General features: G+C 33.7%; 1 protein-coding gene across 1 annotated transcript in view; it reads left to right on the forward strand.

Annotated features, from left to right (window-relative positions):
• BANK1 (B cell scaffold protein with ankyrin repeats 1) overlaps window positions 1–27097 on the forward strand; it is a 271822-nt gene that overhangs the window by 22444 nt on the left and 222281 nt on the right. The window contains exon 2 of the mRNA XM_063108726.1: window positions 15253–15407. Coding sequence (XP_062964796.1) covers window positions 15253–15407 — 155 coding nt within the window. The remainder of the gene's footprint in view (window positions 1–15252; window positions 15408–27097) is intronic.

A 27097-nucleotide genomic window follows, 5' to 3' on the forward strand; every position in this document is an offset into this window, starting at 1 on the left:
TGCCCCCTATTCCAGATTTCTACCACCTCTCTTTTTGAATCGAAACCAAAGTCAAAGTTTTATTTTACTCAGGATCATTGGGCTATTAAATGCTTAGCACCTACCTTATGTTATTCCTTGCTATTGCAAAAGTCCCACCTTTTTAACTGTTTGTTTTCGTGAGCTATTTCAGATCACTTTTACTAGTGTCTTAGTATTTCTATATATTGGGAGAGTTAAAATCTTTTAAAATCCCCGTTTACAACTGCATAATAGAGTTGGAATTACATATTTTCCTGCAAACTATATTTATTCATTAAATTTTTATGGTTGTACTCTTTTCTAGGCAATTACAATTTTCTTTTAAATCACAATAGGAATGTTGGGACAGATGGAAATCAACACATCCTCCTCTTAAGCTCATCCCGTATCTGTATACATTTTTTTGACTGTTAATAGTATCATAAGGCTATAAAATGTATTCGTAGGCTTGTAGGTAATGCTCATCAATCTGTTTAATAGCTTCACATATGAAGAATCTTAAGTCCTATTCAACATTACCTTTTATTCAAGTACCTTTACAGGAATTCAATTTGACTAACGTTATGAAAATTGAGAATATGTATTTATCAGCCTTATTTGAATGCCACCTGATCCCCCAACAAATGCTCTATTGTCCCTTTCACTAGTCTGGAAGCTTCTTAAGCAAGGGGAATTTGTCCCAACATTGTTCCGTTATTCACAATGCCTAGCACCATATACAATAACTTTTTTTATTCACTGGCCAAGTTCTTTACAACTCATTGAAATTCTTGTAAAGTATAAGAAAGTATGGTTTATGTCTAATGTGCAATTTTTTTTTAGTCTCTCAAAGCTGTTTAGAAGTTAGGAAAAAAACAAGTTTATTAGTTAGGACAGTTACTTTTTTTTCACTTTCCTGCTAACAAAAGGAAATATATAATATCTAATTTTAAATATTTAACTTTTTAGTGTATTTGACCTCAGCAAATATATTATAACAACTTTGAATTATTGATAATAGTTTTTAAGTCCAAAGAAAAATATTTAAAAGCTTTTGATTTATTTTTTTAATTATAAAAATAATACATGCTCATTGTAAAAAAAAAAAAACTGAAAAATATGAAAATGTAAAAGAAGCAGGGAAAAAATGTCATTCACAATGACAATGATTTTCCAGAGGAAATCACTGTTGACATTTTGGTGTATTTCACTTCATAGATAAATTCTTAGAGTATAATATAAGCTATTTAAAAATTGAAAGAGTACTTGACAAATATGTACATAGAATCATTTTAAAACAAAATCATAATTTATGTTAGAGGAAAAAGCAAAGCACAGTTGACAAATATGGGACTATACTTGGACAAATGTGGGAACACTTTTTTTTAACGTTTAAAAAAAATCTGAAATGATAGGCTGGACGTCACATTTTGCCTTTGGCTCAGGAATAATATATCAACAACTGTTCCTTGAGAAAATGAAAATCTCACCAAAATCAATGTTGTGTTCTAATGAAAGATTCCAGTTTGGAACAAATATTTCAAAATAAATAAAATATTACTATGTGGAAGAATAGATCCTAATGTTATCTTAATTACACAGAACTATGCAATATATTGTATAGGGAGAGGCAAAAGTAAGTGTTTCAGAGATAATCTATGAACAGATGAGCTATTATGAAAAATAGAAGTTATACATTTATATGAAGACTTTTTTCGTGCTTCATATGAAGAATTTTAAAATACCCTCCTTATAAATAAATCATTAGTTCCAGAGTTAAAAGTGGTCTCAAACAATATTTTCTTGTTGTTCTTTACAGATGATGAAATTGAAACCCCCAAGACATCACATTCTTTGTGCAAGACCCAAGGTACAGGAGAGGGGAGGAATCTGGGAAAATCCATGTTGAGTCAGAGCACTGGCTTCTTCCTTCCAAAATCCAGTTCTCAAATGGCACTAGCACTTACACAAGCAAACACACTACATCTCTTCCGTCATTTGCTCATGACCGATCCACTCCTTTATTCCTTATTTAAAAAAATTTTTTTTCTAACATCCATTAATTAATTTCTATGTGACAAGCAGTTATAAGAAATTTATACACATTTTTAAAATGTCATCCTCACAAAAACACTGAAGTGCAGGTAAGAGTACCATTTAGATTTTTAAGTAAAAATACAAACAGAAGGGTTGGAAACTAGAAAATGACAGGGTTGGAATGTGGACCAGATCCTTCCAGCACTCACTTTTCAGATAATCATACTACTAAACAAATTTTGGTTTGATTTTGAAAAATAATTTTTAGGGTACTTGGAAAGTGCCAGACCATTTCTAATTTCTTAGATGTACACATACTCAAGTCTAATCAGGTTTTTAAATTCAGAGTCTGGGATGAAAGCTGAGGTGGCAGGAATTGGAATGAGCTTTGCTGAGCTAAGGCTGTCTCGGGCAATGAATCCTCGCCTTCCTGTGTTTTCAACTGTGGGAAGATTCTCAACTTTCATATGGCATCTCCACATTCCAGATTTAATAGAAGTGTCACAATTTAACGTATTTTATCAAGACCCCATGTCTTGATTTAAATTTACACACTTGCAATATATTTTATTTGAATACAATAATATACATTTCTTCCATTTCAGTTGTCTTTCTCATGATAAATGACCTTTAGAAAGTTTTTCTGTCTGGAACAGTATAGTAATACTTAGAAAATTTTAAACTTTTAAAGCAAATAATTTTCTCAATTTTCCATTTGAAACATTCCCTTTTTTAAACTCACAATATATTATTTTTCATTTTTAGGCATCATATTTCAAAATTATTAACAAAAACTATTATTTACTTTTTCTGATCTAACATGTTCTGGGTATGCCTACCTCTCTCTTTGGTCTTGTTTCATTATATTAATTTATTTTCACATTTCCTTGTCAAGATTAGTTCCCTATTTTGTACTTTTATGATAAATATTCTCTTATATTAATGTTGATTCAATAACATCAAATGGTGCCCTGTTGTGCCTTTTTCATCAGAATATTAATTATACCAAATTACTCTGATCATCGTGCATTTAGACACTTTCCTCATATTAGCTTTTTGCTCTCTGAGATGTATTTTCATATTGTTAATTGTATCAAGGACTTTATCGTTTTCCCCTTTATTGTTGCATTTAGATATTGGTAATGCTGTTTCCATAATTCAAAAAGTTCTTATTTTCTGTCTAGTACATATTCCTACTCCCCATGCTAGTTAGTGTCATATTTGTATAATTTATTTTTTGTCATTATTCAACTTTGCATAATTTTCTTTTGAGCATATGTTATTGGCTATCAGGAACAGTTACCTCCCTTTGGAATACATGTATTCCCCTTTGGCTTGGCTGATTGTCTACTAAGTAATGGTTTTAGCCAAATCAACTTACTTTTATTGAGCTTCTACTATGTTGCAAATCTTTGGTAATCACTTGGAGTTGAGATGGACGCAAAGATTATCAGTTATGGCCATCAAGAACTCACATCTGATGAAAGAGACATGAAAATAAGTAGTACTTTTATGTAAATAATATGATATGGTATGAAAACAGTTCTAATGAAGTGCAGTGCATCCAAAGAGCTATGGCCATGTGGAAGTTGAGACAGGCCTCCCACAGACAGCAACCATTGATATGAGCTGAAAATCAATTAGAAGGAAAACTGGGATTAGGCACAACAGGCAAAAAGAGAAGAGCATACGTGAAAGAATGAATGATTATGGTTCCACTCAGGGTCTGGTGAGATGACTGGAATGGCTCCAGTGGGAGCAGAGCATTGTCACACATGCAGCGGACAAAGTAGGTCATCTAGCCCTTTTTAGATCTTAGTGAGGCCAACCTGTTAGAACTTCTTGTGTGTGAGTCTGGAGATGGACAAGATGTATGTGGATCTGCCTCAGATCTTATACCCTCAGTGGCAAGTGTAATTTTTGTGATATGAGCAGAGGGTTTGGAGCCAGACAGTGCTGGATTTGGATTTGACCTATGACACTTTATTTAATTTCTGAAAAACTTGGTTCTTCATCAGTAAAGTAAGAAAAAAAATAGTTGCATCTCATGGGATAATTGTGAGGATTAAATGCAATTATGTATATATACATATCTACACAGAGTATTTGAGAGTTAATCAGAACTTAATACATATTGCCTCTTATTTTTACACCAACCCCAAACCAACTTCTTTTAGGGGCTTATCTAAAAACAGTGTGAGCCCCAAGGAAAATTTTTCTAGGCCTAACTGCAAAGGGCCCTTTTTCATTTTAATATATTCTACTGAGTATATGGGAGACAGCGGGGGTGGGGAAGCAAGACCAATTTCTGCCCCAAAGATGGATAGACTCAATTTCTGTAATTTTTATTTAAGTTGAGGAAAAGTTATTCTTATATATAATATTCTGAAGAAGTGAAAGGAAATGAAAGTATCATTTAAAAAGTTGTTTTATATGGAAAAAGCAGTTTCGAAATTATTTTGTCTAGTCACGTGAAAATATGAAACTAAAAACTATACCACGTCCCAAAATTATTTAAATGCATACTGAAATTTCTTATTTAATTTAGAAGTTAAAATAAAATTCTCAAGTACAGCATCCCTTAAGTTTTATGGAAATATTCCTAAAGACATCAGGTTAAGATGTTGATTAACATTTAAAGTGTGTAAAATGCTAGTGGACATCTGAAAACCTTGCCAGTGAAAGCCTGCTATCAAAATCTAAGTTCTGCCTCTTAGGTAGTTGTAGAGAATTTGAAGACGCTAGGAGGAGGAAAAATCAGAAATGTATCTGTCTTCTTCAAATCGATTTTATACTGAGAAGAATCATCATTACCTATTGATAATGATTCCACATTTGGCACTATAAAAAGAGTCAGGTTCTTTAGCAGTCAGAGCCAATCCAACATCATACAAACCATCCCTGGGAATTCTTTTGTAAAATAAAACATTTTTTTTTTAGATAATTCCGTGAGTAACAAGAACTGATAAACATACTCACACTTAAACTGCTATTTCTATGTAAATTAGAGATCCTAACTAGAACATCAATTTAATGTCAAATGGGGTATAATCTTACGCTATGTTACAAATTGATGCCTCAGACATTTTTGCTGGAGGTTTGGACCATATGCTGTTTTTAACAGCTCTGAAAATTTTGTGTCTTTGATTTTATCAGACAATTCCTGTGATAAATTGACTGTCATACACATGGATATAACTCTCGGTCAGGAAACAGTATAGTGTAGTGATTAAGGTTCTTTGAAGTCTGACTAACCTCTCCTAACTAACAGCAATAACTAGCTGTGTAGCCTTGGAAGAGTTAATTTACAGCTCAGAGCCTTAATTTTCCAATTTAAAACAGCAACCCCTTTTTTCCCTCGCATTCCCTCTCAGCCTTCCTAGCTTTAATTTTCTTCACAGCACTTACCAGCATCTGCTACACAAAATTTATATTTTGCTCGTGTAATGTTTGCTCACCATCCCCCTCCCCTTCAATTAGGTTGCAAGTCCTGTGGAGGAAGGCTCACCACAGCATCCTCCATATCCTGAACAGCATTTGATACATAGTTGGCATAAATATTTGTTCAAAGGATAAATGAATTAATTGATATAATGAAGATGATATTATTACCTACCTTATGAAGTTGGTAGAGTATTAAGTGTGTTAGTATATTCAAAGTACTAACAATAGTACTTTGCACATAGTAAATGTTTCATAGTTGCTATTAATATTCCTGAGGAAGTTAGTTTATAAAATCATGGATATTCTTTTTAGATCAAATCTCTATTTAAAATTCCTTTCCTTTTAGGCAATGCATTGATTATAGCCACACTTTCAGTTGCTAAGCTGGAAGTCACCATCACTGAAAACGTTCCAGCTTCCTGACAGTAACTTAAGGCTTAATAGGAAAGATCAGATGTTGCATTGGGATAGGAAAGATCAGACGTTAGATTCATTTGCTAAGATAGTATGAGTATAATCACTCACTGAGGGTATAAGAGGAACTCGAGTCCAGTGTCAAGGGCATGAAATTTTAAATGAAGGATAATAGTCTTATTATTTTCTTTCATGGTTTTATTATCTAAGTTAATTATTCATTCATGGTAGTGAAAACAAAACACCAAAACAATTTTCTTGTTTCTTAAATATAGGAAATTCCAAACTGAATGTGCAGCTTCTTTCTTATTTTTTCCCAAAGGTAGAGGCCTCTCACTTTTAGGCATTATGGAAGGATGTGCCTTCCACTCTCTTTCTGATCTGTCTTTCTACCATCTTGTTCATGTCCTTCTAGCATCTTCCCAGCTTTCCCTTTCAGCCATTGAGTCACTCCCCTAGTTCAAGCTACTTGATAGGCTGATGCCTTTCTCTGCTGAGCCACTGAGGAGCTCAGAGCTGGACAAATGTGCCTTGCTCTGACTTCCCTGCCTTTTATTCCCTTATATTCTCCAAAGCCTGTTACACTAGGAACCTCAGTTATGTGGAAAGACTATACCAGAAACAGAAACATTACGGTTGCTGTTAATTCTCTGAGTCTTGACAATTTCAGATAGGCTCTTCCCAAAGAAAGGATTAATCCACTTCTTCCAGTGTCATCTCCTTGAAGTATTTCCAATTGAAATATAATACTCCATGAATTTTACTACTAATTAGTGAGCACCAATCATGTGTTCAACAGTGAATGAGATAGTCTGTTCCTCAGTCTCATAAAGATTGGAGAAAAGAGTGATGAGAGCATAGTTCTAACAACTAGAATGGTCTCTTTCCTCTTCACCATTTTAAGTTTAAGGCCCACTGCTGACGAGGCCAACCCGAATGCCTAATACCCACGGATCTGTCCCTTAACAGCTAACATGTGGTAGTGGCATTTTTAGTAGGACATGGTTAGATATTATCATAAACATACACAAACACACATGCATACCCACAAGGGCACTTCAGAAAGTTCATGAGAAAACGGAACTAAGAGACAATATGAATATTTCCATGAACTTTTTGAAGACCCCCTCATATATATATATATATTTACACTCATATCTTTAGGACGTGAACATATATGTAATTTGTGTATATACATAATTTGTATATATATTCACACACACATATATGCACAATTATATATATATGGTTTGTTTGTATATATACTGCATACAAATTAATGTATCCCTTATTACCCTATAGCCTACTTAAAGCTTATTAGGAGGAAAATAAATTTAAACCATTTTCTAAACAAGATTGAAGTTTTATTTCTACCCAAGGTCCAGAAGACCCTTATGGTTTATTTACTTTGGAAAATGTATTGTTTTCCTGTTTAATTTACTAATTATGGCTCTATTACCTTATTCCTAGGCTAATTGCCTCTGCTTTTTTATTTTTCTTACCCTGTTTGATACAAAATACTGTATTAGCTTCACATTTGAAAAGTATTATAAGAGGAAAAAATATTCTGCTTGGCTAAACAATTATGGGGGAGGAATAGTTTCTGAGTCACGGAATTTAAAAACTATCTTACAAATAGTTTTAAATGGTTGACAGAAATTCAGTTGAACAGGGATTATAGTTTTAAGTGTGTGTTCAAAATAAAATACAATGTATAGGAAAAATCTTGATAAACTGTCAAGAGCCATTAGAATATAAAAGTATTATGGTTGCATCTAATAGTACAAATATATATAAGATTGTCCCACTTTAGTTTTTCAAAAATGTACAGTTGCATGCTTCAAGCAGAGACTAGAGGGATCTGTACCAAAAAATTTGTTTGATTATCTCTAGGAGATAGAATTATAGGTGATTTTCTTTTCTTTTTTTTTTCCTTTGTGTGTTATAAATGATATGTAGAATATTTATTGCTTATGTAAAAAATACATAAATTCAATTTTAAAAAATGGAATTGCTGCTGTCCTCTCAGCCAATAAAAATGATGAATCATTTTTGATGATGTTCATTTTTGTCTTATTAAAAAAGTAATATTCGTGGGTTGTCAAAAGTCTGGTATATATTGAAAAGAATGAAGAAGAAAATTTTAAAAGTAACTTATTTTCTCCTCTCAAATAATCACTGCTGACATAATGGTGATTTCTTTCTTGTCATAGTATATATAAAATACATATAAACAGAATATTTATATTTACATATACACTGACATATATGTATTCATATGGATATACACGTTAATATCTACTCTTCTTTATTCAGGTAAAATTATAACAAAAAATGTCTCATACCATTACGATCTCATATGGAACCCTGCTCAAACTGTTTACTATTTTATGAATCTCACTCAGGTGAATCTATGCTTTTTCTTTCTTAGTTTTAAAAAGGAATAAGAAAAAGAAATGTTGTCAAATTTCTGGGTTGAGTGTGCATTATTATGCCCTAGGTATTTTTCAATGCAATATTTTGTAACACAGCAAATAGAAAAGTCATTCCTCTACTGATGAATTATATGACCCATGTATAATTTAACACTCAAAAATTGGAATGATCACTACATACAAAAACTTTTTTTGTAGTCTAGATTTCAAAAAAGTGGCAACCAAAATGGATACAAAACTTTAAACTATCATTTGTTAAAGGGAATAATTGCAAGTCTGATGCTCAGATCTGGTTTGAAATGTTATTCAATAGATCTTGATTTATTTCATTCTGGACATGCTGCTGAAAGGGATTTATCACTGATACATTTTGCACTTCTTCAGAGAGAATGTAATTAGTGTTTGTTTCATTAACTCATATTTTGATTCCTTTAGCTCAGTGCTTCATATATCCAGTTTCAGGAAATAACTGCCAAGAGTGTGGGTAATGGTAATACTGTCTTAGAAACTCAAAAAAGGGCGAAATATGTAGGACATCAAGAGGCAAACTTAGTATTTTCTATGGTGATTTCCTCTACTTTCATTCAGTTCCTGTTTTTTAGGGTTATACTGATTTGAGTACAGATGTACTTCCTAAAGACAGTCAGTCAAAGAATGTGGTAGATAGAATAAATTACTGGCCTTGAGATACAGGCCATCCAAAAAAACTCTCATTAGGCATGGATTTATTTGATCGATAAACTAGGCAACAAATATTTCATAAGCCTCTGCTATGTGCCAGGCACTGTTGCATGCACTGGACTTATAGAGGTCAAAACAAAACAAAACAAATTGCCTGATGTCAAAAACTTGCATTCTAAATGGGATGGACAGGAAATAAGGAAGCAGATAAATATAATTATAGATATACTTTCAGTTAATACCTTACTTATGCTATTATAATATTATGGAAAGATATTACATTAAGGTATAAATTATTGTTACCACATACTGCTTCTCAAACTTCAGAGTGCATTCAAATAACTGGAGATTCTTTTAAAATACAGATTCTGAATCTGTAGGTCCAAGGTAAAGGCTAGAAGTCTGCATGTTTAATCTAGTAAACTGCTGTCCCCAGGCCCACACTCTGAGTTGCAAGGTATTGTACCATTTCTGTGTAACAACTTTGACTAAGAGGTGGTCGGATAAAGGTGCCTTAAAGGAAGAATGAGTTATGGATGATGGGGGGAGGAGAGGGAAATGGTAAGAAAAAGGAGTTAATATAGTAAATATAGTAAAATGAGTAATATAGTAAATATAGTAAAAAAAAAAAAAAAAAAAGAATGATATGGAAATGCAGGAAAAAATGAGACACATAGGCCACCAGAGACAGCATCTCATTACATATACTTTGCCTTAGAACTATCCCTGAGTGTTATGAACTAAAATTAGAAGACTAAAGAATTACAGAGTAAAGAATAAATATACATTCATGCTCATGTTTGACAGAACTTTAGCTACTAGCGTGTGTGTAGTTAGAATGCCAGTGAAAAAATGGGCATTTAAAGCAATGTAGATTTATCTTCTAACTAGAAAACAATGATTTGCTATATTGAGTATATTTGTCTTTATATAAATTTGGTAGGTAAGAAGTTTTATTATCCTTATTGCTTTGGAGGTACCCTTGAATAAAATACTACTTATTTTATGCCCCTTACTTACTATGCAGTGCAGAAATAAAAGATTATTTTAAGAACACTGGACCAATAGATTTGTAAAAGTTGTATCTCTTTGTGCAGTCCATTTGTTTCCTTTATCTCTCGGAGACATAGCTGTTTACTTACCTGAGTGGTGGGAAGTGTTGTAATCTTTAATATGATATTAAAACACCAGAAAATCATGCTAGAATCTGTACTTCATAGGCATACTTAATAAAATCAGCAGATTGGGATTATAGAATCATTCATTGAGATTGTAAATTTGACAGAAACATTGATGCTCAATGTCAAAATTCCAGGGGAGTGTAGCAGTCCTTTCTAAGTCACAGCTGGATATACAAATTGAAAAAGATTGATTTAGAGTCTTTTGAAAACAAAACAAAACATTGTTTTTATTCACTTTGATATCAGAAATCAAAAAAAGAGAGAAGAAAACTAATATTGAGTGCTTACTGTAGACCTGGCACATTAGATTTATTTTATATAATCAGAACAATCCAATAAGGAAGACACTATCTACCCCACTAAATAACTGAAGAAATTGAAAATTATAGTGCTTAGTACTTTTCCCAAGGTCACACAAGAAAAGTGATTTTTTTTCAGTGGAAGGCATATTTCTTCCAGATTAAGTGCTCCTTTTTTTTTTTCTAAATCACTTGTAAAGAAAATGGAACTTTTGCTTTTCCTGTTAACTACTGTTAAATTTTAAAGTACATTGGGCATTGAATAATGACTTTTTTCATATCAAATTTTTATAGTGAAGTCAGTCCAAATATAACAAAAATAAAAGATTCTACTTTTTCCATTTTTCACCTAGTTTTTTTCAATTATTAGAAAACCTGTTCTTATGTCAATGTGAATTTAATTAATTGGCCAAAGATTAAACACAAAATATATTAAAACAAACACTAAAATTATATTTTTGGAAAAAAATAAGTACTGTAGTGTGAAAGAGTTTCTGATTTGAAAGGTGGAAAGGAAGCTTTAAAAATTAAATATATGCCAGTTTTTATAACTTAATTCATAAAGGACAATTCATTTTCTAGTGCTTTAATATTTTACAAAGTTTTGCTATTTTACTAAATTTATAATGTAACTTTATTAATTGTTAAGAAAATTACAAAAAATTATCTTGCTTTAGGGTATTTATTTTTATTTTTCCCTAGTACGTATTCATATTGAAAGTGGGGAGAGCAACCTTTATTCCAGCTGTTACCTTTTGGAATTGTATCACCTTATCATGGGGTTATTTATTTTACATACTATCTGCAGAGTGGAATTTCCTAACCATTTTTAAAACATGACACACACACAAAAAGACAATATTTCTAATGCAGTCTGGAAGAAAGTGGATGAGTCAGCTGGCACAGAACTGAGGAGACTGTAGTCTCTCACATCTTTGATCACACTCTGCATGATGGTGAGCATGGGGCGTTAGCAGTGAAACTGTACAGGTATATTCAATTTTAGTGCTCCCTGACATACACACTTCCTTACTTTCTTTTCTCTTGTTACTCATCTCCTGCTTTGTCATAGTAACTTCCCATTCCTTTTAGGAATATGGTAGCTCACTAAGTTTTTCTGAAAAGCTTGACTATACTTAATACAATTTTTTTTCAATGTTAAATTTTTATCTTTGTTGATTGTGGTGCCTCTCTTGCATGTAATAGATTATTGTTTAAGATGGTGATAATCTTGGGTGACAATTTATATTTTTAACTGAGAATCACTGTCAGTTAATAGTTGTTGCTCCTTCTATGAGTTTACTGGTCAAAATACCTACAAAATATAGATCCATGCTTACAAATTTAGCCCATAGAAAAATGCTGAAGTCAGCACTTTTATCAATTTTCCTTTGTTTGCTGTCTTTGGGAAGGTTGAGAAATACATCAGGCTCCACTCTACTACCTTATCCAGTACTAGTACTGGATTGTCTATTTTAGAAAGATTCTAGAGTTTTATTCTTAGGTCAAACGCAAAAGTAGAACTCTCTCAGTTGTTCCAAATGAGGTTTTAACTTACTACCATCATCTTTGTCCCTGTACCTCCTCTGCTCTTTGAATTTTGAATTTGCAGGGGTTTTTCTTAGTTTTGGAAAACTAATCTTATATTTGAAGATGCCTTTTCTAAACATGTTTTGGTTTCTGTTTCTCTGCTTTGGTACCTCCGTTCATCTCATCCAGATTAACTTCTAACTTTCAGGAATTCTTCATAATTTGTTCCTATGTAATTATACCATTTATTAATTTCTAGTGCTGCAATACATTTATTATACTTTAAATAATTTTTCTATTATTTCATTTACATGTTGTAGAGAAGGTGAATAGATACATGTGAATAGATACAATCTGTAGTCTTGATCAATTTTTTTCTCTACTTGAATTAAACATACCATACAAAGTTTAATTTGTAAAATAAGTACATTTTCATTATAGAAAAATCATAATATGTATTACACATACTATATTATTAGATAATATATGTGTCTGTCTATATATATCTAATAAATTACCCATAACCCACAAGCCAGAAATAACCACTCTTGATATTTTTGGTATATACATGGCTAGTCTATTATTATTCATTCAAGAATATGTCTTAGATTCTTACCACATAGCTCTGTATATGTATACTTTTTATTTTACTATAATGGTAACCTATAAACCTACAATTCTGTAACTTGAATTTTTTCAATTATATTGTAAACCTGTCTCTTGTTGAATATTCCTTGATAGAATTTTTATTAGCTAAATCTTTTATTATATGGCATATTTTCATCTGGTCCTTTGTTGCTTAGAGTGCTTCCAATTTCCTGCATTATAAACAGAGCTCTATGAACATTCATACAGATAAATCTTTTTGAACATGTGTGATTATGTCCCCAAGACAGATAAAATAGTTCTTCTTAACCTAATATTACAGAGAAATTAGCAGAAAATCCCAGATACTGCCATAGTGGAATGACTTACTCCTTCTTTTAAGGTATATCAGATAAAATCAGTTTCCCAGTTCTTCCATCAGTTTACAGAATGATTGGGCCAGTTTTATACAACCTTTCACTATTTTGATTTGTGTGTGTGCCTGTGCATGTGTTTGAAAGAGAGAGAGAGAGAGAGAGAGACAGACAGAGAGAGAGAGAATGAGACTGCTTATGAAAGTGTTTTAAACAGTTAAGAGAAATAAAGACTGTTTTCCATTTCATTTTGACCACCATTAGTACTAAGAGAAATCTGGAAATCCCAGGTGCTTTTGTGCCTTAATTCTGCAACTGTCATAAGACAGAAACAAAACAAAAACTTCTTAGATACAGCATGAAGACAGCTCCTCTCAAAGGTGTATCTCTTTTGTTATTCTGCTTTTCTGATAGCATCACCTATATGGAACTATTGACTTCAGTTTGGGGGGTACAATGAGACCAAAACTCTAGCTACTTCTGGGTGTACTGCCTTCGACTCTTCTCCCTTTCTATTCTCTCAATACCCTTTAGCCAAAGACCACCAGAAACATACTTGCACTTCAACTATTTGGAGTTTTTGCTTGTTGTAATGAAAATAAGGCACACCATGGGGAATTATGGGGTGTCTCAATAAAAAGGTATTAGAAAAGACTTATAGGATTTGAGCTTGTGTTAAGTGATTTGAGGAAGAGTTCAAGATAGCAGGGGCTTTGCACCAGTTTGCTTGCTATCGGGAAACGGGTAATTTTATGATTTTGATGCATATATATTTAGAATTGTTACATTTTGTATTAAAATGCTATCTTTTATATAAATATAAAGATTTTATATTACATTTTGTATAAATCTTTATATTTTATATTAAATTATATTATATTTAATCATTATATTTTATATTAATCATTATACTTTATATTAAAGGTATGTTAATAACGCTGCTTGGAAGTAGGGTGACCACCTGTTCAAATTTGCATGAAACTGAGGGGTTTCTGGGACACAGCATTATCAGTGCCCAAACCAGGCAAACCAGGAGAAGTGGGGCACTCTATCTAGAAAGCAGGAGAAATGAAAAGAGCCCAAAGCTGGAATTGGTAAAGAAACAAAAGCCATTTATACTAGGCAGGATTCGAGATGTTTGGTCATTTTTGTGGTTTGGATAACGTTTATGCTTTTGCCTGTATTCTGATGTGATTACTGAGCAGTCTTGTCTCTGTCTTGATCAATCATGGTGACAGAGTGGCCTTGTCTGATTTTGATGTTCTGTGAGGTTTTTGATGTTCAATAGAGCGTCAGGGTCTACCTGTGACTGCCAGACAGGCTCCTAAACAACAAGGCCTTTTCGCATCATAAGGCCAGTTTCTAGCTGACAGGTGCTGCTTCTTTTTTTCCAGTTCCCTTCTTTAGGGAGTTGACAGATGCTCTTGAATGGGCCTAAGAGTTTACAAATGTTACCTTCTTCTTGTTAGAGTCTTGATTTTAGCCACGTCGGTTCTGTGCCCTAATGAAACACTTTGAGCTTTGAGACATTGAATAATAAAAAAATTATTCATCTCTCTTAATACATTTTTTCAATAGAGAACAATGTTTTAATAATTGAAACCAAATGCTAAATCACTAAATGTAAAAATAGAAAAAAAGTAAAATATTCTATCCTTTTGAGTTTCAAAACTCACATTAGCATATTTCACTGTTCTTCATAATATTGCCATAAAGAAACCCAGCTTATCTAATGTAGAACATTTATTTTCATAGAAAACTTGACATTTTGATGAGCACTAGTATTTCACTATTAAACCAGTGTTTCATAGAAATACTAGTTTAGTTTATTTAGTGATTACCCCATAGTTATGCTTTTTGTTTTTAAAAGTTAGAAATATATAAAAAGAGTAAATAACTGTTCTGATTTAAAATAAAATAAATTTTCTTAAAAATCATGGAAAAGAAATTGTTTCAAGTTTTGTAGATATACTATTTTAATATTAAGAGAAAATATAAATGGTGGTTGGATTTTTTTTGGAAAACATTTAACTAGTAGATGAACATATTATATACTTGATTTAGTTTAGTCGTGAAGGTTATAATATTAAGTAAATTGTGAAGCATTATTTTAATTATTAACATTGGTTCAATTATTTCAGCTATTTTAAACTCAGTTTGGTTGTCCTGTATATTAATTAAGTTGATTGCTCAGCAATTAATCTTTCTTGTAATGGAGAAAATAATATGGATTTAGGTATATTACAATCTACATTCATAAAATTGTCTCTAGGTTCTGAAGACTACTTTGAGGTCAACATTTCAAAAGACCTAAGAGTGAAACATTCTGCAGAAATAAGTGAGAGAAAGGAAACTGAAGATTTATCAGAAGCGTCAAGAAGCACCATCCCACTGGCAATGGTACTTCCTGCTGAAATTCCATGTGAGGTCAGTAAAGAGGCCTTGTCATTTAAGTGGCCCCATGGTTTTAATAGATACTGCATTTCACAAGAATGTAAGGAAGAGTTTGTCTGCTTTGTTCTGGGCTGTGCCAGAACCTAGAACAATGTCTGGCAACTAGTAGGCATTTGATACATATTTGTTGAATAATGGAATAATGTAGAACACAGGAAAGCTTAATTTTATAAAATGTTACCTGACACTTGGCAAACAGATATACAATTGCTATATATATAAAGCTACTTAAAAGAAGGTTGTATTCATGTTAAACAGATCAAGAACTTTTTTTCATAAAGGGAAACATGCCCTTAGAATTTAAAAATACTTATTTTTAGAACCACCAATTTTTCAATTATAAAACACATATAAAAAGCCAATATTATGTGGAAATATCATAAAAGCTAAAAGAGCTGATTCTTTGGGGAATGAGAGAATAACGTGGGGGAGGATTTCTGGAAAGATGACTATATGAATATGAGGATACTTTAAAAATTTTGTGGAAAGATTTGTATGATAATATAAAAAGAAAAGTTACAACAGTAAAATTACAATAATAAAATGTGAGCACTATAAAACACTCCCATTACTAAATTCACAAAGAAATCAAAGTCCAAAAATGAAACTTCACTGCCCTATAGTCAGAGTTATCCTATTGCAGATATCTGGCTAGGATAGGGGTTCTTTCAAAAGCAGAATCATGAGCTGCTTTTTATTGATGTTAAAGTAATTCTTTCAGACCCTTTGAGGTTAAATTATTTCAGTGTCAAATCTCTCTTAGGTACCCCACTTTTTAAAGAATCATAAAAGTTGAAACGTCATACACGATTATTTTGGCACCAGGCCCACACACTAAAAATTTAAAATATGCTAATCTTTGGACCAAAAATAGTTATCCCAGGCAAAAGCTTTTGTTCTCAGAACCTAATCTTAGTGCAATCTGAATCCATATGACTATTGCCAAGCAACACAGAAAAGATCATTTGTATCTAACTGGTGAAAATCATGTTTCAGATTTGCCTGTGTCAACCTAAATAACAGACAGAGAGAGACTCTCTAAAAGAAAATATTTATTTGGAAATAGGACATTGCAATGGTAATATGTGTGCCATAGTAAATGATGTGTATACTCAGGGAAGTAAAGGAAGACAAAGACTTAAAAATGAAGAGGATTACATAATTGTTTTGAGATAATTATGCTTGGCTACAAGGATCAATAACTAGGGTGGCACGAGTCCAAGGTTGGACAGGCAATTGCTGGGCAGATGTCCTTGCAGAAGTATTTTTCTGTGTAAGACTGTGATGCCATTTGTGCAAGGTTGTGGTTTCACATTTTCACAACTTTCACATTTCTCCCATTTGATCAAGATCATTTTCCAAAAGCGTTGCTGATCTATCAGTCTTTAGCTAGGTTTTAATTGTCCCTTGGTGCCAGGATGGACCTGTCCTAGATTGTTGGTCTGTCCCCACATTGGAGGGAGTAAATGGTGACTAGGAGTCAGTGTCGATCCTTCTAGCCATATTTGAGCAACAAGAGAAGTTTAGAGGGAGTTCTCAGGTTAAGTCTACCTTGTGTTCACTGTTAAGTTCAATTTTGTCTGTTCTGTAGGCACTGGCAATCATCTTGAAGTGCGGGGCCAGCTATATTCTAAGAGCTGTATTTCTGCATGTATTTAACAAGTAACGGGTACAAAGTTCAGAAACAAAAACACAAAGTAAAATTAATAGTAATGTGATAATCCCAGTTTGCATAATGGTTTCAATCTATGAACCTAGCCTTAAAGTCAACCAATTGAATAAATCACACTATTATCTTGCCAAGTGAAAAAGGTAGACATTAAGAGGGATAAGTGTATCATTATGATATCGAGTCTTGTTGCAACATCCTGGGAAAAGTGGTCAACAGTGTGAAGCTATCAACTTCTCATCCTGGTTTGCAGTTTGAATGTCTCTGGTTATGATCAAGCAGTTTGGTGAACTTTCTGTGTGGCCCATACATTAGGCATGATAGTAGTCCCTTACAATCCATCTTGTTTCAGCTTATAGGGCTCCAGTAACAGAGCAGGTCCCGTGTTGAGTAATTCAGTGGAAGAAAGTTGGATTGGAGGAATCTAGAAGAATTTAGGAAATACAATTTACCAAATAAACCTAATCATTTAATAGCTCTAGAAGATGAGAAATACACCCTTTGAGGCTCTCTAGGGGCCAAACTGAAAAATTCCAAAGCTAATTCTAAGTCAAAAGACTTAATTTAGAATTCTGATAATGGAGAAACCCTTCAAAGATGTCAAAAGGTTTAAAATGCCTAATCAAAACAGGGTCACCAGTCACTGTGAAATAACAGAAATTCATTTAAGCAGAGTGATAATCAAAGACTACCAAAGCAATACAGAGAGTTGCATGGATGTAAAAAGAAAAAACAAAAACCAAAATCCTATAACCTTTTCAAAGCTCAGATTTCCCAAGTAGTCAAACAACCTAAGATAATATGCACCACAAGGAATTATGTTGATAAAAGGTGAAATCTTTGTTTCTTAGGCCAGTTACCAAAAAGGTAAAGAAAATCTACTATAGTATGATTGCTTCTCTCCTTCTTACAGGTAGCGCATTTAGATAACCTGGAAGTCAAACCTGATGAAAAGTTACTTGAATTTAATCAGACACATAGGAATGTGTGTCCAAGGTTATGAGTGTACACCATATTATAGAGAAAAGTAAACAAGAAAATTGGTACTTTGAGCAGATGAATACATGGCTCTTAGTAAAAGCATGAGAAATTTCCTGGTTACATGGAACAATTCAGACACATCAAGAAAAGCCAGGAGTACAGTTATACTGGAGGAAAACTTAGCTTTTCTAGGCCTTCAAGACAAACATTTTAGCATTAGGGCATAAGAGCAGAGTTAGAACTGGAGAAAAAAAGTTACAAGAGCTGATGAAAAAGTTGAAAAAGAGAGTTGTTACCCAAGCCAAGCAAAAGATGTTCCTTCTCAAGGGGAGAAAGAGGAAGAGCAGGAGGCAATGGTGTATGACTTGCAAATGATGTGCAGCAAGATGCAGCAAAAGTTAAACTTCTGAGATGTGGATTTGAGAAGCTTCAAGAAGAAAACTCTACCTTGAGAAATAAAATTACCATTCTAAATCAAGAAGACAGCACTTTTAACCTGAAAGTAGTAAAATTAAATGGAGACCGTAAAACAGAAAAAAAGCTGCAAATAAGAATATGGCTGAAAATTTAAAGAAACAGATTTCAGAATTAAAAACTCAAAACCTCTTCCAAGTTTTGCTAAGAACAGATCAGTACTTGAAGAAACCCTTGTTTTAACATAGGGGATCAAAATTTTAGTTTTTTTATCAGTGTATATACATATATAATCAAAGTTTATTTATGTATAAAGCTCAATCTTTAGGAAGTCTTAGACCTAGACACCATCTGCTTCTAATTATAGCCAACTTGATCACACATAAACTTCTTTTCATAAATTCATCCTTCACGAACCTGACTTACTCAGACTTTCCGTGACATGCATAGGGTTAGGCATTTAGTTTTGTCCTATACTTTCTTTTTTAAATAGCCATTTTACTTTAGGACAAAAAGTTTACCACACGAGATTCTTTCTCATACAAAATTACTCTCTTTCCTTTATAACATTTCTCACCAGAATATATTTTTATAACATTCTTCACATCCCTTTCTCCTATTTACTGTTTCTTTTCTTATTTCTATTTCCTTCCTAAAAGTGCTTTTTTTTTTTGTCTTTTTCGTGACCGGCACTCAGCCAGTGAGTGCACCGGCCATTCCTATGTAGGATCCGAACCCTCGGCGGGAGCGTCACCGCGCTCCCAGCGCCGCACTCTCCCAAGTGCGCCACGGGCTCGGCCCAAAATTGCTTTTTGACACAACTGTAAGTAACCTCTGAACTTAAACAATTATCCTTTTTTTCCCCAATAAAAACACCTTTTGATGCCTTTCTTATATTTTTTCTAATTAAAAATACATCTTACTCGTTTGTACACTTTGTATACAGAATTATATATATTAATTAGAATTTTTTTAAATCTTAGTAATCTTGATTTTTAGTAAAAACCTAGGAAGAAAGAAATTTTGAACTGTCACATATTAGTATTTTATAGATGAGGTCTGTTTTATAATTTTTAAAAACATGTTCCCCCAAACATAATTTTTATGTGTATTAATAGACCCAAATATATTTAGTCATTCTATAAAATTTAAGAAGTCAAGAACAAACTTATATTTCAACAATTTATGTTTCATTATTTTATCTTATTTGGAGATGACCCAGACATTTAATGAGACATTTTACTATCACTTAATTTAATATAACATAATTTTAATATCTCAAGTTACATAAAAAGCTCATTTATAAACATTTATCCCATTTACATTCACCTCATTTACTTATTTTCACTCTATTATACCTAAATTACTTACGAAAACCAAGATATTAGGCAAAGCTAGTCAGCATTTCACGTTATTTCTCTGTTAACCATTTTCATAGCCTGAGAATATCAGGTATTCATCATTCAAGTAAGAACCTTAAAGTTAAATATATGATATTTTGCTGATAACCCAGAAGATACAGCTGTTTTCATTAAACCAACAATATTAAATTAGTCTTATTTGTCAAAGAGTTATGCAAACAAAGACCATTCTGTTTTTAGGGTGGTTTAATAATATAACACCCTTAAAATTTCTTGCAGAGACAAATACATAACTGTTATATAACAGTAAACCCAGGCAAAAATCTATGGTGACAATTCTGGAGACATTTCTATTTTTATTTGATCAACAAATTTAAAAACAGCTTTTTAATCAAAGGTTTACTTAAGTTATGTAAACCAAAAGGCATTTGGATTAATTACTATATATTTTAACAATACAACATAATACATGTACATAATACATGTACATACAAATATAGTAGTATAAATTCACTGGTTTATAGTAGACACTTGGATCGAAATTCTATTTCTGACAAAATGGGACCCGTACATATGGCTAAATTGTATTTGCTCCAATAAGTAACCAAATGTAGGCTGTGGACCAAAATTTTAGGTAAAGCAGTTTGGGTTAAAAAATCGTTTACACATTTTTTTTTTTCTTTTTTCAGTTTCAGCTGATCTTAGTGTCAAATTTGTAAATGTTTACATTTTATTTAGGACTGACTAAATTGTATAAGAAAAAACAAAATCTCTGAGTAACCTTAACTAATGATGTATCTTTCTTTTGTTTACCAGTCTAGTTTGTTTGACTTGTTAATGCAGGTGGGAAAACATTTTAGAAAAAGTTACTTGTAGGGTTCCCCCCCCAGCTTTCTGTGGTCCCTGTGTGGCAAAGCCATTTTTATACTGGACAGAGATACCTTATATTATTGCTCTGAGCTCAAGATTTTGACCATTGATTGAAAAATGCTTCTGCACAGCAAAGGAAAAAACAGCAAAGAGACAACTTACAGAATGGGAGAAAATATTTGCAACTATGCATTCGACAAGGGGCTGATTTCCAGAGTATACAAGGAACTCAGACAACTCAATAATAAAAAACCAAATTACCCAATTGAAAAATGGGCAAGATAGCTCAATAGACAATTCTCAAAAGAAGACATTGAAATAGCCAATGGGCATATAAAAAAATGCTCAGCATCTCTAATCATCAGGGAGATGCAAATCAAAACCACACTGAGATACCATCTCACTGTTAGTTAGGCTGGCTATTATCAAAAAAATAAAAGTAAAAAATAAAAATAATGCCGGTGAGGATGCAGAGAAAGAGGAGTCCTTACACATTGTTGGTGGGATTGTAAATTAGTACAGCCACTATGAAAAACAGTATGGAGGTTTCTCCAACATATGGCAGTTCTATCTGCAGACCCAGCAATCCCACTACTGGGTATATACCCAAAGGAATGAAAAGCATCATGTTGAAGGGATACCTGCACCCTCATGTTTATGGCAGCTCTGCTCACAATAGCCAAGATGCGGAGCCAACTTAAATGTCCATCAACAAATGACTGAATAAAGAAAATGTGGTGCATATGCACAATGGAATATTACTCAGCCATGAACAGAATGAAATTCTACCATTTGCAGCAACATGGATGAGCTTGGAGAATATATTAAGTGAAATAGGCACAGAAATAGAAATACCTCATATTCTAACTCATGTGGGAGATGAAAAAAGAGAACAAAACAAAAGAAGCAAACAAGAACTAAATAATAATAATAAGCTGAACTATCAAAAGGAGAGAGAATAACTATGATTACTAGAGGCAAAAAAGGGGAGAAAGGAAGGAGCAGAGATGGTGAAAGGCTGATTAATGGACACAAAAGTATAGCGAGATAGAAAAAACAAGCCCCATTGGTGTACAGTTGACCCAGAAATCTATAATCAATAATGTTTTACTGCATGTAACCAAATAACTGGAAGAAAGATCAAATGTGCACATCACAAAGAAATGACTAAGTTTTGCAATGATGAATAAGCTAATTACCTTGAATATATCAATATACATTGTATGCATGTATTGAAGTATACCTATGCACTCCATAAATATATAAATCAATATGTTTCAATAAAAAAAATTTTTTTAATAATAAAAATGTGCACAATGAAAACCCATGTAGCCAATTGGAATCCTGGAAAGGTTGGCATGCCTTAAAATTTGAGAATCCCATTCCATTTTTTATTAATCTCTGGAAAGCAAAGAAAATCCTTTAAATCCTGTCATAGAATATCAGGAGTTTGGTTGGGTGTTTTTTGGATGGTGGCAACTGCCCTAGTAGCTTTTGATTAGGCATCTTGTGCCCACCATTTACAATGTTTATTTTTGCTCTCGGAAGGTTTTCAGGAACAAGCAAGGGGAAAAAAGTAAAAGAGCCAAATTATTTACAGAAACACTTCATCAAACCAAAATAAAACACAAGTAGGCGTATTCACAAAAATTTTAAGCCAGGCGCACAGACGAAACAAAATATTAAATTAAGTGTGCAGAAAGAACCAAAAGTGAATTCATCAGAAAAGACATGCTTCCAAGACAGAATTTAATTGTGTAGAAATTAGAGTACTGTCTGAAGGGACATTTATCAGAAAGAACTTGCCAAAGAAGACTTTTATAGTCCCAAGAGGGACACAGTGTCCTTCATTTAAGGCGGCCTTAAAACTAAATCAGGTCCTAGATAAAGTCAAGATCCCACCAAAGGAGGGAGTCCAAGAATCCAAGAGATTCACCAGGGCAGAAAAGGTGACTCAAAGAAGCAGAGTGCACAGAGGGCTCTGGAGTGAACTTGATTCCAAGGGCTGCTGGTTCAGTTGAGGTGAGCGTGCTTGGGCCCCACTTCTGAGGTACCGTTTATGTAAACCTAAATAACAGAAAGAGAGGGAGACTCTCCAAAAGAAAATGATATTTATTTAGGACTGGGTGTTGCAATGGGAATACACATGACACAGTAAATTCTGTGCATTCAAGTAGGTAAAAGAAGACAAAGGTTTTAGAGGAAAAATGAAAAGGATTGCAAAATTGGTTTGAGATAATTATCCTTAGCTACAAGGATCAATAACAAGGATGGCACCAGTTCGATGTTGGACAAGCAGTTGCTAGGCAGATGTCCTCATACACATATTTTTGTGTGTAGGTTTGCAATGGCCTTTATGCAAGGTTGTCTTTTTTGCAGATGTTTATGATAGTTCTTGTTGTCAGGCATTAGTGTATGTGAATCCTTCCTTTGTGCCCTTCCTTCACTTTGTCTGTCAGAGTTTTGAACACCTGTGACTCCATTTTGATTTTGCCAACCTTCACACCAGAGTAACATTCAGTCTGTGCCAACTTTGTGAAAGCATAACTTTTAAAAAAAATTTGTTTTTTATTGGAACATAGTTGATTGTACATATCTGTAGGGTACAGCATTGAATATTATTAATGCCTGAGTGCAATATGTGATGCTCAAATCAGGATAATTAGTATATTCTTCATTATACAATGTAATCGGTTTTCATGGTCCTTTACCAATTTCTCCTTTTCCCCATCCCTCACCCCCTTTCCCACTTCTGGTAACCTCAGTTCTGTTTTCTTCTCTTAAAATTTCAGTGTATTATTGTGATTGTTGTACCTTTCTTTTTTTATTTGTGTATTTTATTTTATTTTATTAGCTCCCACAAATAAGTGAGATCATGCAGTATTTCTCTTTTTGTGCCTGGCTTATCTCACTTAACATAATTTTCTCTAAGTTTATTCATGTTGCTGCAAATAGCAGTATTTCATTCTTTTTTCTGCCATTGTATAAATATAGCATATAAACATTTTCCTTATCTAGTCATCCAATGATGGACATCTAGATTGGTTCCAACTCTTGACTATTATAAATAGAGTTCCAATAAACATGGGAGTACAGGAGTCCCTTCAATATGATTTTCATCCCTTTGGGTATATACCCAGCAGTGGGATTACTGGGTCACATGACAGTTCTATCTGTAGTTGTTTGAGGAACCTCCATACCATTTTCCATAATGGCTGCACCAATTTAAAGTCCCACAAACAGTGTAGGAGTGTTCCCCTTTCTCTGCATCTTTGTCAGCATTGATTATTCTGTGTCTTTTTGATAATAGCTAGTATAACTGAAGTGAGATAATATCTCACCGTAGCTTTGATTTGCATTTCCTGGATGCCGAGTGATGTTGAGCATTTTCTCATGTGTCTGTTGGCCATTCATGTACCTTCCTTTGAGAAATGCTTATTCAACTCCTTTGCCCATTCATGATAAAGACTCTCAGCAAATTAGGTACAGAAGGAAAGTATCTCATTACAATAAAAACCATATATGACAAACCCACTGCCAATATCATCCTAAGTGGGGAAAAATTGAAAGGTTTTCCCTTAAGAATGGGAACTAGGCATGGATGCCTACTATCACCACTCCTATTTAACATAGTACTGGAAGTATTAGCAAGGGCAATCAGGCAAGAGAAAGAAACAAAGGGCATCTATATTGGAAAAGATGAAGTATGAAGTCAAATTGTCCCTCTTTGCCGATGACATGATTCTATATACAGAGAAGCCTAAAGACTCTACCAAAAAAAGCTCTTAGAGTTGATAAGCAATTTCAGTAAAGTAGCAGGATACAAAATCAACACCCAAAAGTCAGTAACATTTTTATACTCCAACAATGAACTAGCAGAAAAAGAAATCAAGAAAGCTAGCCCATTTATACTAGTCACCAAAAAAATAAAATTCCTAGGAATAGATTTAACCAAGGAGGTGAAAGATCTCTACAATGAGAACTACAAATCACTGTTGAAAGAAATCAAAGAGAACACACAAAAAAATGGAAAGACATTCCTCACTCTTGGATTGGAAGAATTAACGTTGTGAAAACGTCCATACTACCCAAAGCAATCTACGGATTTACTGCAATCCTCATCAAAATACCAGTAACACTCTTCACAGAAATAGAAAAAATAATCCTAACATTCATATGGAACAAAAAAAGACCCCAAATAACCAAAGCAATCCTGAGCAAGAGAAATAAAGCTGGAGGCAATAACACTACCTGACTTCAATTTATACTACAAAGCTATAGTAACCAAAATAGCATGGTACTGGCATAAAAACATACACATGGACCAATGTAATAGAATAGAGAACCCAGAAATCAACTCATATACCTACAGCCAACTGATCTTTGACGAAGGCACCGTGAAAGTACAATCTCTGAACTTAAACTAATTTCTGAGATTCTTCCAATTAGAGGGTGAATAAAGAACACTTAAGCCTAGTGTCTTCTCTCCCAGGAAGTGATAGTTGAGGCTTCCCTGCCATCCTACAAAATCTAGTAATTTACAATACTATTCCTGCCAATCACCAAGTCTTATCTGAGATGTGCCTCATTCACACCCGGCATCTTCAAAACCTATTAATTTCTCTTTGTACTTCTGTGTTTCCAGTGTTTCCAACACTGAGTTGACTGTGAGTTCTATCTAGGGCATAATCTTCTTTCTGTCTGATCAACAGGGAGTTAGTTTAAATCCCTCCTGCTGCTGCCTCTTGCTGTGGAATTGCTGGGTTCTGTGGACCTGCCTCCTAGAGAAGTTCTCGTCCTTGTCCCCTCATCTGTTCTGGAGCATCAGCTTTAGTAGACTGTTTCCTGAGGTGGAGGGTGATGCTGCTGCTGTCTGTGACCCCAGAAGCCTTGGGAGTATTGATCCTTTCGCCTTGTCATGTTTCCCAGCGCTGTTTCTTTCCACAGATTTTTGGATTTCCTAGGCCTTGAAAATCTCGTGCCACTTTAGAACAGCAGAAAATTTTTTTCTTTTTTCAACTTTTTTTTTATGCACTAATGAAGATATGTCTCCAGTGTTCTACTTTTGTAAGTTATTCTCTGTCTTTTTGAGAAATACCTAGGTGATTTTTATCAGTTGAAATCTGCTTCTTAATTTGACCTCTTCTTTGACCTACGTAGGCACACTTTGTTCTACTTTAGTGTTTTAAAAACCTTTACTTTGTTTATGGGCCATTTGTTTTTGTAGCATATTCCTCTTGAATTTTTCTTGTGGGGTAATCAGTCATGAGAGATATGAAATCTCAGTGGGTTCTAGGACTGCCACACGCTTCCATTGTTCAAAAGAATCTTATTCAATTTTATCTCCCTTTTGAAAAATCCATCTGGGAGGCATTATTTCATTGGAATAACATGTAAACCAGAATTGGATCTGGTGAATTATTTGGTAGCTTCTTTTCTCCACACAGTCCATTACTCCAAAGTCCTAATTCCATAACTTCCTGAGTAAATTCCATCAGAGCAGTGATTCTCAACTGGGACTGATTTTGCCTCTCTTCACCCAGGGGACATTTGGCAAAGTCTGCAGACATTTTTGGTTGTTGTAACTGGGGGATTGCTACTGGCATTTAGTGGCAGAAGCCTGAGATGCAGCTAACCATTCTATAATGCACAGGACAGCTCCCACAACAGTGACTTATCTGGTCCAAAAATGTCAACAGTGCTGAGGTTAAATCCTGTCCTAGAGTATAGGAAATATATCCATGCTCCTTACAATAAATAAATCACCTTCAAACTCACTTAATAATGGTGTCAAGAATCCAGTGCCCCCTTCAAAGGCTTCTCCACTTAGCTGCCCAGTTGTTCTATAATCACTTACGAGAACTGTCTAATCTTTAAGGGGTCATTCCAGTCACTCTTTCTACAGATTTTAACAGAAATTATAAGAGGGAGCCTCCAAATGTTCCCTTGACCAGGCCCTCTCAAGAGTGCTGAAGTTTGCTTTTGATTCCCAGACTCTCCTGTTACTTCCGGGAGCCCCAGTCACAGATTCCATCATGGTTTTATATTTCCTCTACAGTAGCACCATCCTAAAGAGCAGTTAAGAGTAAGCTTATTTCCTTTATCCTGTTTATCTGTGTAGGCAGGTCTTTAACATATCACTTTACCTTCCTTTTGGTAGAATCTGCCCACTGCAATCTCAGATTTTCTCCTCCCAAATGTCTTATTTCCCTTAGTATAATCAACCCGTATTCCTTTATTTTTAATTTATTCTCCCATTGCTGCTGTCCTGATGACACAACTGAAACATTTTGAAAACCAGTTCAGTCACTTGTTGATTTTCTTGAGAAAATTCAATTCTGAAATTCATTGTGTAACCACAAAAGGCC

The sequence above is a fragment of the Cynocephalus volans genome, chromosome 9 (assembly GCF_027409185.1).
Source record: "Cynocephalus volans isolate mCynVol1 chromosome 9, mCynVol1.pri, whole genome shotgun sequence".
In the NCBI taxonomy this organism is placed as follows: Eukaryota; Metazoa; Chordata; class Mammalia; order Dermoptera; family Cynocephalidae; genus Cynocephalus; species Cynocephalus volans.